General features: G+C 37.2%; 1 protein-coding gene across 1 annotated transcript; it reads right to left on the bottom strand.

Annotated features, from left to right (window-relative positions):
• Positions 1-1,297: 1,297 nt before the first annotated feature.
• LOC140928883 (ADP-ribosylation factor 6-like) lies at positions 1,298-11,728 on the bottom strand. Its single transcript, XM_073378686.1, has 5 exons — positions 11,588-11,728; positions 7,257-7,355; positions 5,643-5,746; positions 4,702-4,900; positions 1,298-3,567 (listed from the first exon to the last, which is right to left on the bottom strand). Exons 2-5 carry the CDS (start codon positions 7,336-7,338, stop codon positions 3,425-3,427), a joined length of 528 nt encoding a protein of 175 aa, XP_073234787.1. The 5' UTR covers positions 7,339-7,355; positions 11,588-11,728; the 3' UTR covers positions 1,298-3,424.
• Between the last annotated feature and the right edge of the window lie 1,685 nt (positions 11,729-13,413).

Raw genomic sequence — 13,413 nt, 5'->3', positions numbered from 1 at the left:
TCTATTAATAAATCAAATAATTGGGCATAAGAAAATAAATAAATTAATGCCACATACAAATCTACGCGTTAAAGGTCTTCCAGTATTCACTGTGATAATCATATTTCACCAACAGCTGGTTAGATATTGTATCAAAACACTCATGTGCAGTTTTTGGCCTCTTCACATTTACTAGATCGTGTTGTCCCAGAAGATATATGTTAAAGTTAAATTTTTATCTCAAGTAATTTTTGTTTGCTTTTGGTACGGAAATGTACGCTAACGAAGTTGAAACAAAAGAAAAAGAAAAATTACCTGAGTTAAAAAATTAACAAGAACATGTCCCTATGTGGGGTTTTTGGTTGAAGCCCCTCCCCTTCAGAATTTCCAGTTTAATCATAAAATTTCCTTAAATATGTCGGCAGGCCTTCAAGACTTAATCCCCTGGGAATTTCGAATAACCATGCATGGAGTGAGTATGGATATATGTTCTGGAACCACACATTTTGATGTAGCCTGAGAAGACATCCATCTCTCCTTTCTCCTCCCTGCTAGGGATGTTTCTCCTGCGAAATGTCCCTAGCGGCGAGAAGAGACCGCTGTTTTCGCAGGCTAATTTAAGGGTGCGTTCGATTAGGAAATCTAGATTTAGATTTGAAAATCCGGATTTCGGATTTGCGATCGAACACGAATTCCAAAAACGGATTTCAACGCTGAGATATCTATTTTGAGATTTTCATCTTTACCGTTCGATTGGAAAATCCGAAAAAGGATTTGGAAAACTTTCCTTAAGAACAGCGATCTTGCACGTGCACGCATAATTAGCAAAAGGAAGACCGCTGTTCACGATAACAGTTTTGCAAATCCTTTTTCGGATTTCCCAATCCAACGGTAAAAATGGAATCCTTGAAATCCGCATTTGGATTTCTTTATTGAAATCCACCACGACGACGAATTTCTCGGAGGTGAAAACCGTTTTCGGATTTCGCGTTTGATTGCAAAATCCACACTCCGGATTTCAAATCTAAATCCTTATTTTCCAATCGAACGCAACCTTTGATGTACTTTACATCTGCTTAATATGGCCACTGCATCCTCTGAGCAAACAATGTTGTTACCTCAAAACAACAACACAACAATAATAATTAACATCCACAATTTATATCCTGACCTCATACTGAACAAAAAAAATGCAAATCACATATCTGATCAAAAATATTTTGGCTAGCTTCTCAACTTTAAATATTCATTTTACTTATCCTAACCTCAGATTTAAGCACTAGTTGAAAAAATCAAGGATAAAAAAACACAACAAAAATACAGAAAAAAATTATTCACTGGCAGCATAAACATGTGACCCTCTCAGCAGATAAATTACGTAAGTTGTGGATTCCGCACAATGTCAGCTTGAACCCATTCACTGAAGTTGACTCCAATGCTAAATTTTCTCACTAAAACCCTGATCAACACATCTTGGGACACGAGGAAATTAGGCACAAAGACACACTTTGCTAAATGAACTCATATTTTACCTCTTAAAAAAGCTTGGGTATGTTGTTGTAAAAGCCTATTTCTGCTGTCCCCCTCTCCCCTCAGCAGTGCTGATTGTGTTGAAACAAAACTTGAATGAAGAACATCACACTGCACAGGGGAGGAGGGGAGAGGAAAAATGCCTCATTTTGATGAGCCATAGCATTTGTGTCCAAAGAGTTTTGACCAGGGGTAGCTATAACTTTTAAAGCTGTGAACAAAATCCTATAATGGTGTTACCATTCAAATGAAACCTCGGTGACACACCTTCTGCATAGTACTATTTTATTTTTCAGAATTTTAAAAAAGAAATTTGAATGTCTGGATTTTTTCCTCGGGCTGTTATCAAGAATGAAAAGTTCAAGCAACAACCCAAGTTTTCTACTGACCAGCATAAGAAACCTTCACATGACACTATATAACATGCAAATGATGGAAAAACTGACAACATCCCCATGGTCTCACTCTCGTGACAACTCTAGGGTGCAGTTATGATGGTAATCCAACAAAAGATTTGGTCTGGTCCTTTAATTTGTAAAATAACTTAAAGTGAAAACATACTTTTTGAGTTTTTGTTTGATGTTCATTGGTATAATTTACACAACAAGTTTTCTGCGAATCAGAACATGTGTTTAGTATCACAATTATTTCAGACATAAAAAATGTCAACCTGGGAATTGAAAATAGAAAACGGGCAAAAGAAGGAGTGTAGAATGGTGAATTTGAGACTTTGAAGACCGCGAGACCCAGATTTCAAACTTTGAAACCGAGCCTGAGAGATGCAAAATCACCCCCAAAAAAATTTCGAGACAAACACTTCTGAGATTTCATGGTCTGGCCAAAATTTGAAGAACCATTCTATACCCCTAAAAGAGGTTTTATTACCCAAGTACATGAGGCACTTAAAATACTTTGTTGCCCCACGTGCAATTATTTACTTCAATACCTAGTGAACAACCAAATCAAAAGAAAACATTAAAACTTGCATTGAAAAAATATTACTGCAACAAAGTTTTGGGGGACTACACTGTACCAAGCTAAGGAGTCAATGTTTACAGAGAAGCTCATGTATGAAGTATAAAGAACAAAATTTCCTTTAAGCTCATCAGGTTTTGACCGGTCTCTGCATCACAGACTCTATCTTCTTAACATTAAATCCGCAAATCACTGTCGAGGATTGTACATGTCCAAATTCTTCAGCTGGGAGCGCCCTCAGTTTACAGCCAACTCTCTCTATAAGGGACACCTTTGGGACTGGCACTATGTGTTTGTCTTAGAGTAATGTCTGTCTTACAGAGAGACAGCTCAAAGGAGGGAGGGAGGGCAGGACCAACTTTAGGTGTCCAGCAAGGTGTCCGTTAAGAGAGAGTTCACAGTAAAAGAATTTTAAAAGCAAATATCTTATTTTATAAAGGCCAAAACAGGATGGCTTCTGTGGACTTGAGGGATCTGTGCTACACCTGAAATCTGGTCTGACATCACTACCCTCTCAGAGCAGATATACTTTTTCAAGTCCACTAAAAATCTCACTTTAAACAGATAAATCTGATGCACTTCATATAATAATGTCTTTCTCTGTCAACAGCAAAGAATATAAACTTTGCTTCATTGTGGATCCTCCATATTGACCACCAGGTCAATATACACTTATTATTATTATCAGAAGCCATGATATAAATAAGCTACAATGTTAAGGTTTTGTTACAGTTCTTTATGTAAAACCTAACTGTTTTGTGGGGCATTACAATGCCACTAAAGATAGAGTAATAAATTCATAAGAGTTAACATTAGATACTTAAATCTAATAATGATTTCTTATCTCAAAAGCAGCTGTTTTTTTAAGATTAAAATCTCTTGAACTTTCAAGTTGGTTATGGAAATATAGTACAAGGCATTCAACCCAGTGTCCTTGAAATTAATGTTTGTGATTGGAACAAAGCCAGGTTAATCCATCATATAAGCCATCACCAGATGTAGCACATGATGGTTGCACATACCAGTTTCTATCTCTTAGTTTTGCAAGATGTAATCTTTCTTGAACTTCATGTGGTTTGATAGCTGAAAAGTAAAAGAATTATTACTTCAGGAATTCTGATTGACAGTCACAAACAGAAAATTACTGGTATCATTAACTGGTGCTTAGAATGCTTAGAAGCCCCACCCCCCCCCCTCCCCCAAGTTATCGGCCTATCTACCTGTACCCTTCCCTCCCAAATACCAAATATAGCCCCCTCCAAATGTAATGAAATGAATTTGATTTACTATGAAGTTTTGAAGGGGAATTAAAAAACCAGTAAACATAAAACACCTTTTGATCAGCACTGCTGGTTGTAAGCCCCATCACATTAAGCCCCTCTGTCTATAAGCCCTCCTAAAACCCGTTATAAAGTTGTACAAGCCCAGGGCTTACAGCCGCAGTTAATGATGTTGAATTTCAGAACAGTCAAGTAAAACATTAAACAGAGCCTGGTAACCTACTTATTCAAGAAATCTTTACTTTATACAGTTTTCACAAGTTTTCATGAAATGCTGCATTAGAAAGTTTTAGCATCAACGATGGTGACGGCAGTGAAAACTTCACTTTTAAAATGAATTCGCATTTTTTCAAACTTTCTCCTGTTTATTCCATTTTACCGTAGATGTCAAACGTATGTGAATTTCCCTGGAGTTGATTTTCAGGGGACTGCACTTAAGAAAAAGAAAGAAAAAGAAAAATTTGTCTTCCCTTGTTTATGTCCTCGATAAAACGTGGCATTAAGTATTTTCCTGTCATAGTTGTGTGGTGACGGCAAAGAAATGTACAAAAAAGCCTGATGCATGCACAAAGGTGTTGTTTTGCTAATTAAACCTTTTGCGTTTTTCACGTTCTCGTTGCTGTCGCTGTCGTTGTTGCTAAAGCTCCCTATTATTGCTTGGGGGAGGTGGCCCTATTTGCCCTTCAGTACAGCAGTTGTTGGAGTACTGCTCCTTGGAGTATGTGCTTACAGTACACTGCCTCTGCTGGGAGTTTAAGGCAACATGCAAACTTACGAACAATCAGAACATCTCTGAATGGCTCTTACATTTTTTATTGATATCAATGATTTACTTAGCTGTTGCCACCTACATTATTGGTGAACACTGAGCAAGAAAATTAGGAAGAAATAATTTAAGGGATTCTATAACAGCATAAATGTTTTGAAAATTACTAACCATCTGGTAAATCTTGTTTATTGGCAAATATCAAAATAAGGGCATCCTTCATCTCCCTGTCATTTACTATACGGTGAAGTTCTGTTCTTGCTTCATCAATACGATCAAGATCAGCACAGTCAACTACAAATATCAAGCCCTGGGTTCCATTGTAATAATGACGCCATAAAGGACGAATTTTATCTTGTCCTCCAACATCCTAAAAAATCAATATCCACTTACTATGAAACTCACAAAACCATAAACACCAGAAATTAACTTCTGGAATGCAGCTATATATTACGATAAAGTAGATAAGATTAATAAGTTCCTGTCGTTGAACCCACTGTCATTAAGACAGTCCACATGAAGCTAGTGCATCAAACTTGACCTTTTTCAAACTCACCTCTTTAAGAGTGAACATAACTTTAGAGAACAGTCACCGGAAAAAAAGACACTTTGTGCAATATAACTTGAAGGATTGTAGACATACCGTACAACATGTGTATGAGACAAGCCTGGACAAGAGTTTACACATAGGATTTCTATGAACTTTGAACTACAGCACTATGAACTACAGAATTTGCTGCATAAACTATAAAATACTGTATAAATGAAGTGTTCTTGGTGTTGCAGAAACTGTAGAGCCCTTTGGCTTTTACTCTGGCTAGTACTTTTTGTTTTCCCTGTGCAGGTCAAGTGGTAATACTGTAGAGAACTGTTTCTTTCAAATTTTGTCTTACTTTCCCTCACTGAGAATGTATGGGAAGAAGACTGTGTCTTTATTACTTGGCATTTTGGTCTCCCTTAAGTTAAAGTAAGATAAAAATAAGCATGAAAACATGATTTTACACTCTGTGGAACTTTCACCCTGTCTTGAGATACCAGCTTTTTATGACTAGTAACCATGCTCGAAGAGGTGACATTCAAAAAGGCTGAGAATAGAGCACTGTCATACCTACCCAAACATTGAATTTAACATTCTTGTACGAGACCGTCTCCACATTAAAACCTACAGTTGGTATAGTTGTGACTGATTGTCCCAACTTAAGTTTGTATAAAATTGCTAACTTCAGGTCAAGGATTTAATATTACAAAAGTTACATGTTAATCGCAAACTGCTAGTTCAGGGGTTTCAAAATGTTTTGAAGTAGGTGGCCGACTATGGAAAAGTAGGCAGCTGTGACAATCGAGGGGCTGCAAGGCCCCTGAAGCTAGGGGGGTCTAGAGTAGCTGGCAGTGTACAACCAAGTAGCCGGCTTGCTTTGACACCACTTCTAGTTTTAACATCCTGCATTACTAATGACTAATGACCAGACCCCTAAATTAAAACTTTTATAAGCTAACCTGTCCTTTTTTTAAAATACCCCAAAAGCCTTAAAATTTGCAAAGCCCCCCACCGCCCCACCCCCCCCCCCCACTTAAAAGGTCCACCAGTCTACCTTAAAACAGAAGATGCATCAGCAGTCAGTCCCACCAGCCCCCCCCCCCTCCCCCACCCCGCCAGATATAAGCCCCACTATAGCTTATATTAACATAAATTTGATTTATCATGACATTTTGAAGCTTCATTGAAAACCAGTAAGTAATACATATTTTGATCAGCAATGCTACACATTGTAGCTTGTTTTAAAGTGCTTTTTCTGTTCCAGTTATCAGCCCCCTTGGGTATAACCCCTCTATTTATAGGACCTCCTACAAGTAAAACCCCTTACAAAGATGTACATACATAAGCCCAGGGCTTATAATCCACAGTTTACGATGTTGCATTTCAGAGCAAGTAAAACATTAAACAGTGCCTGGTAACCTACTAATTCAAGGAATCTTTAATTTATACAGTTTGCACAAGTTTTCATGAAATGCTGCAGTTTATGGCATAACAGAAAATCAGGAACACTTATAAGGTATTAAATGTATAGACTGCGTTAATTTGACCAGTGAGGTAGTATGGGTTAAGTTGAACATTTATCCATCTGCCCTGGTTATCCTGAGATAAGAACCAGTTTGTTGGGTGTAGATTCTTATATTTTACAGTCCATATCTTACTTTACCCTCATATTCTTGAGTCAATAGACTACGCAAAATCCCTCATTTTCCTCAGACATAGCAGAGGCAGCAAAGTTATGCAAGCACAAGGGAAAATAGCTACCCACAAGTAAGGTGATGTGACTCCAAGTACCCCTAAGTCCTCATGGGTGGTGACTTTCAGGCTACTTATGTAATTTGCCACTCTAATATCCCTTAAGAAACAGAGGGACTGCCACTAGTAGCAGAGCTGTCATTAAGGGCTGTAACCCAAAACAATTATTATGACTGCGCTCACTTGATGTTACGGGTTATCAAAATGGAAGGCTAAAGGTGACACTTTGTGATATGTTATGGGTAAATCTTCAGTTGCTACAACTGCTTCAAAACTTAATGACAGCCCTGACAGTAGTGTAGGCATCAACAGATACTTCAAAACTTTTCCAACAATTTACATTGCAGCACTCTGATGATCATTACTTATCGATATATCAAAATTATTCTCGAAATATACATAAATTATGTTACTAGGAACAACAAGTAAAAGATACTAGTTTTTCCAGCAGCATCAAGACCCAGCATCAGAATTCTCATTTCTCTATTGCCAAATATTTTTGATAATAGCTTCCCCATGTTGTCACTTCTATAGCCTAAAACACAAAGGGAAGAAAAAAAGGAAATAAAATTAAACAAATTTGAGAAACAAAATAATGCACCAAACCCTCCACTAAATGGACACCAAACCATAGCCCTTGTAATTTTACCATTAAAACCCCACATTTTAAACCTCCTGGAAGCAGAAACCTCTTGTAAGAAGAGGAGGAAACCATTTTTAGACTCTCCAAATAGCAACAAAAACCTTAAGCTGACAGTAAAACAAGTGAAGACTCCAATCAAATGTCACTAGAGGGTCATCACGTAATAAGTGGATGTAACAAGTAAAATGACACACTAGTGTAGTCCTTATGTTATAATTATTAACCAACAGTCAGGGTGCAAAAAAAGTCAGTTGTACAGCCTGTCGTGTGGACAAGCTATAGCTAGCATGTACGAGCCTGAAAAAAATTTTGACGAGCAGGATTGTTTGCATTTCTTCAGTTATTAAACACTCCCAACAAAACCTTCCCTTACCCGATGGGCAAGTTAAGAACAGAATTCACTAGCCTGATAGCAAAATCCACAAGCCAAGGTCTATCGAACATTACCTTCTTTGCATGCTGACAGTTAGCTCAAATCAATATCTTACGTAGTGCTTGACATTTATCATATAAACACCAATGAAATACCAGGTGAGCTTTCACGCAAAAACATGACATCTTTACAGGTGAAAATAACCTGTTATTTTTTCACTTGAGAAAAGATCACCATTTCTATGGCTACATAATATTTTCCACCTTTTGCAGCAAAAAAATATTTAAGTGAAATGGTTTGGCATTTCATTGGTGTTTATATAATAAAGAGAACATCACATGGCCACTTGGAGATACGACATTTCTCTTCTCGTGTTGAAAAATATTTCACGAGTGAGCGCACTCAAAGAGAAATTTTGTATATCCATGCGGCCATGTAATATCGTCTATTTGTCCAACCTCCCACAAGTGGATACCCTCCATTAAAAATAACTAAGATAATACACGCGCTCTGATTGGCTGAGAGGAGTGTTTGCATGGGAGTATGTAAACATGGTTGTGGCGTCAAGATGTTTTGCTTTTCGCACGCTAATAACGCAAGCATGAATTTGAAAAAGTTTTCAAGTTCAAAACTCAACAAGTTTGCTTTATTTACTCATTCCTTTGTCGGCTGAAACTTGGAAAATGGTTGCGAAGAAAGTGTGTCAATCTTTTTTCGCTTAAGCTCACATTTTAAGCGAGAAAAGTCGGTTTTTTGGAAAGCATCTTTTTGCAAAACAAGAACTGATTACGCCTGCAAGACTTCGTGGACACAGACTTTGCGACTGGTAAGAATTTCTATTTTAATCAGTGCCATACAAAGAGTTTTGCGTTTTTTCTTGGGAAACTTATTTTATAAAAGCAATAGAAAACTTTTTTCCTGTGTTTGCATAGCCTGATATAAACACTCAAGGTGTTGGTAGAATTCTCGTCAGTTATGCAAACCCTCGACTTCCTCTCAGGTTTGCATAACTGTCAAGAATTCTCCCAACCCCTCTCGTGTTATATCAGGCTATGCAAACACAGAAAACGTTTTCTATTGCTTAATTAGTAGACACCTGTGTCTGATCACATGTACAAGAGTGTCTACTAATGTGAGCTTGGACCTGATTGTTTCTCACAACTAGTGTCGTTATTTTATCATAGCAGAGTTCTTGTGCGCAAAGCGCGTCAGCAGAGCACCATGGGTAAGAAAATGAAGTAATCTACCCATCCGAGAAATTTGGTAGTCATGTGACTGTACACTGACCAACCGACCGACCGTCTGTCCGCACCACAGGCATACCAATGTAAAATAACTCAGTCAACAGTTATTTCAACCCAAATGCCACTCGAGGTTATTTTGGTGGGAAATCGCATAGCCACCGGCGTCTTGTAAAGCAGAGACAACTAAAGAGTCAATAAAGATGAAAACAGAAATCGGAAATTGTCTCTGTATCCGTCTTGTCTAAAGTAATTAGTTTAGATTCATTGTCAAGCATGTCCACAAATTTAGAAAATAGAGCAGGAGAAAGACAGAGAAAAAGAGAAAGTAGGTGGCAGACCAGTGAAGCTCAACGAGAAAAAGGGCGACAGAGGTCTAGAGCGAGAGAGACATTTTTTGGTGGAAGAACAACATGAAAATTTTGTAGCTGCGGTGACAAAATGGGAAATTGTAGCGGCCACCAATGCAAGGTGAAAATGAGCGGCAGTGAAAAATAGGGAACGAGAACACGTACAACATTTCCTCCATAAAACGTGTAACTAAGAACTTTCTCGAAGTTTCACGTTGTAGTCATGCAAAACCACGGCAAAGAAATGTACAAAAAAAATGTGCCGCACGTGCTAATTAGACCAACATTTACTGTTGTTTTTCACCATTCTCCGGCGTTGCCTTCACCGCTCACCATTACACGATTTTATATATTTTTTAACAAACTATAAATATTATCGACAGCTTCGCTTTTAGCCCTGGCTAAATCTATATCTTATTTGTTAACAGTTAGTTCAAATTAAGTAATTTTTCCAGCTCCTCATTGCACTTAAGGTTTATCCAACCTCCCATGAGCTGACACTTCCCACTCTACTAGCTAGGTGTAAACATCTGTGACGTTAGACTAAACAAAACAAAAACAAAAACAATTTGACTACATTGATGACAAGAAACCAGTGACTGTTTGTTTGTTTGTTTGTATGTTTTCTATTTATGCTTTGCATACTTAGAAACCTCCAGAGTTAATAGGATAAGGGCTAGTGGGTACCATCCAAAATTAAATCTTGCTCCTGATGAATGGTTAATTTTCTTCAGGTGGAATTACACAACCTGGATTTCTATTTTACTATAGTCAACAATCATGACAGTCTCTTTAACTTGCTTGCACATTTTTAACTTGGTGCCTACTTTGATTTTCAAGACACCACAGATGTCCTTTCTAGGGTACATGTCCCTATCAATGAAATATACTATCACGAGAAAAATTTGTCATTTAAAAACACCCAGCTTTTTCTAGACTCTCTTAAAATTGTATCTTCTTCATTTTCAGTTTTGTACTAATATTTAGTACATCGCTACTCATGAGGTGCAGTTGCAGTTTTCCAAAAATGTAAAAATAATAACTAACAAAAATATACAATAAAATAGCAGTCAGAAAAGCTCATTATTTGCAGGTGAAATGACATTGTTTTGACATAATAAGCATTTTTTCTTTCACCCAGATTAAACTGGAAAAGGGCAAAAATGGGCTCTTTAGGTTCTTAATACTGTATTATTATTCAAGACTGAAGAAACTATTTAGAAAAATTATTGACTTTCAAAATGCAACTTGTAGAATATTGAGTAATCTTCGTTTGCAAAATGCATCCAAATACACAAGAAAATTTTGTAATGTTCAGGAAAAAAGCAATGAATTAAGCTTGACAAAAGAATTAAGCTTAAAGTGCATTAAGACTTAACTGCAATTTCAAAGGAATTCTCATCATTCCAAAACATACACACACTCTGCATTTTATTCATTGCCGGCAGCCCATTAGCCAATCTACTTCCAATATTGCAATTTTTTTAGAATAAGGAGTATGTTATCTGTCCTTCGACAGAAAGAATAAAGGTTCACAAACGGATAGATGCGATACATTTTCCGGTTTTTAGCTTAAGAAATGAGATAGGTTTTTACGGCATAGCTGCGATAAAATTTCAAATTCGTATTAGCTAATATTGATAATGAAGAGGAACCTCGGAACAGTGCATTGGATTTATAATTCTTTCGTCAAATAAAAATGTCAGTTGCAGGGAGATCTTCGCTGAAAAAATGGATTAGCACTCTAATAAAATCAGCCAGATTTCAGGCAATACACGAAATTGCTCTAGTTCGGTTGAACAATGTATAATTTACGAATTTACATACAATCGAAACAATGTCAAACACTGCTACAGACTGTAAAAATTAACTAAACACGAGATTTGTGCGCCTCCGTGTCATATTTGATTGGGAAAAAAGGGACAGCGAAACTGAATTACAGCCTTGAAAAGCTTTATTACGAAGCTGGAAATTGTCGGCTAAAAAATCTACAATTAAATGCTTTAAAGTTAAATAAAAGTATAAATAAACAAGGTTTAAATTATAAGTTTTACGATTTACACAAAGAAATGGCGTTGTCTGAACAGTGTAGCTTGCGACTAAGCGCGTTAAAAGTACTTAATACCGAGACAAAAGCATCTTAATTAAAAGATAGGATACCTTGATGCTTATTCCGCAAATCAGGGTCAGTTGTAGAAGAACAAATAGCTTTAAAGCTTTGAAAATCTCGTTACTGTACTGCAGTATGCTCCGCCATTTTAGAAAATAGAAACACACCTTGGCTAACAGCATCCTAGAGCCCAGCCTTCTTCAAGACCACGGCGAACAGCACTGTGGGTAATATTCGTACTTACGGTCACGCAACTAACAATCTGCTTAGCTTGCGGTATATTAAAAATGCTCTAATTTCGTAGCTGTTGTAGTAAATCCTGTTGTGACTTTGGTGCCCAAAAAGAGGGAATTTATAGCGTTTTGAAATCATACTTTCTTTAGAAAAATGCCTCCACTTTGTATAGCTCAAGTCTACACGTGATCAATATGCAGCATGGGTACTTATATCACAGGCAGCCCAAGCGCACTATGTGTAGGTTCGGGCTTCAGAGGTCATTTGGTCGGAATATACTAAAATTATTAGTGTATTATTTGATGCTAAATAAACGCAAAAATCTTAAAGATATGCAGTCTTCTTGTTTGTCTATCTGTACTAGTAGCCTTTAAGATAACGAAGGTCGATATTTCTCATTATTCATTCTATCACTTTAATTTAAATAACATGAAAAAAATAAGTAAATAAAAATAGGAAACATTTCCGGCTCAAACCGTATGGTAAAAGATAGAGGAGAAGCAGCATGAAGTAGAGTGTAATCGTGAGAATACAGACCAGTGGGGATTTGATGCCAACCGTCATTTTAACCAAAACAATAATTATTTTTTATTATTGACAAATACATTTAAAACGTATTCAGATCCATTTTTCCTCGTAAAACGTCAAATGGAAGGAAGATTGGCTTTGCTTGAATAAATACGACGTCGCGACAATGTTAAAACACTAATTAAACAGGTACTTTTACTAGTTTAGCGTGGATAACTAGCTGCTAGCGGCATTTGCATCGACATGGCAAAAAACGACGGTAATCTTTGGATAATCTTTTTATCCTGTTTTTACTTCTTTGCCTTCGCATTTTCGATCACGGGAAATTGTTTCGTGTTATCACTTTGTTACAAAAGACGTGGATCTTCATCGCTGAGATGGTTCATAGCCAACCTCGCCATTGCCGACCTTGCTTTTGCATTGCTGAGTATCTTGGACGCTATAAGTTTTCTTTGGACTTGGGTTGGCGGTCAGGTAACTTGTAAGATACAAGGTTTTTGGATCGAAGCATGCTATACAACTTCCATAATGACCCTGGTGCTGATCAGCTTTCAACGAATCAAGGCCGTACTCCATCCCTTCAATGCGCGGTTGAGTAATGCGGAAGGCGCGAAAAGGAAAGTGGTCGCTTTGTGGATAGGAAGCCTTGTAGTTTGTTCTCCTTTGAAAAAAAGATTTAATTAGAAGTTGAATTTTTCGCTATTTCTCTTTCACTTTTTACATTCAGTTCATTTTATTTGCCGGAAAGGAAGCCTTAGAAATTAAAAGGACGTTTGATCAATAATTATTCACACTCGCGCATTCTTGTCTTATTTTGAACTTTATAGCCGAAGGACATCTGTGACTGGAGCAATTTGATTGTCGGCGAATTTCTGTAATCGTCCATCGTTCTGTTAGTGAGAAGCTAGCCGTTGTTCACTCGTGTTGCTTGTTTGGGGCTAAGTCTTATTCCGGTCAAAGAGAGAGAAAGAGTGTCTGGCAAGGTTTCCAATGAAAGATTTGTGAACTCGTGTCTGGCAAACTCTACAAGTGTTTATATATACTCAGTTATACGTACCTTATATTCCTGCGCTTAGCGAGTGTCGTTAAAATTTTGGTCCATAACTTTCACTGA

The sequence above is a fragment of the Porites lutea genome, chromosome 2 (assembly GCF_958299795.1).
Source record: "Porites lutea chromosome 2, jaPorLute2.1, whole genome shotgun sequence".
NCBI classification, from domain to species: Eukaryota; Metazoa; Cnidaria; class Anthozoa; order Scleractinia; family Poritidae; genus Porites; species Porites lutea.
This window is presented reverse-complemented; position numbering and strand designations above follow the sequence as displayed.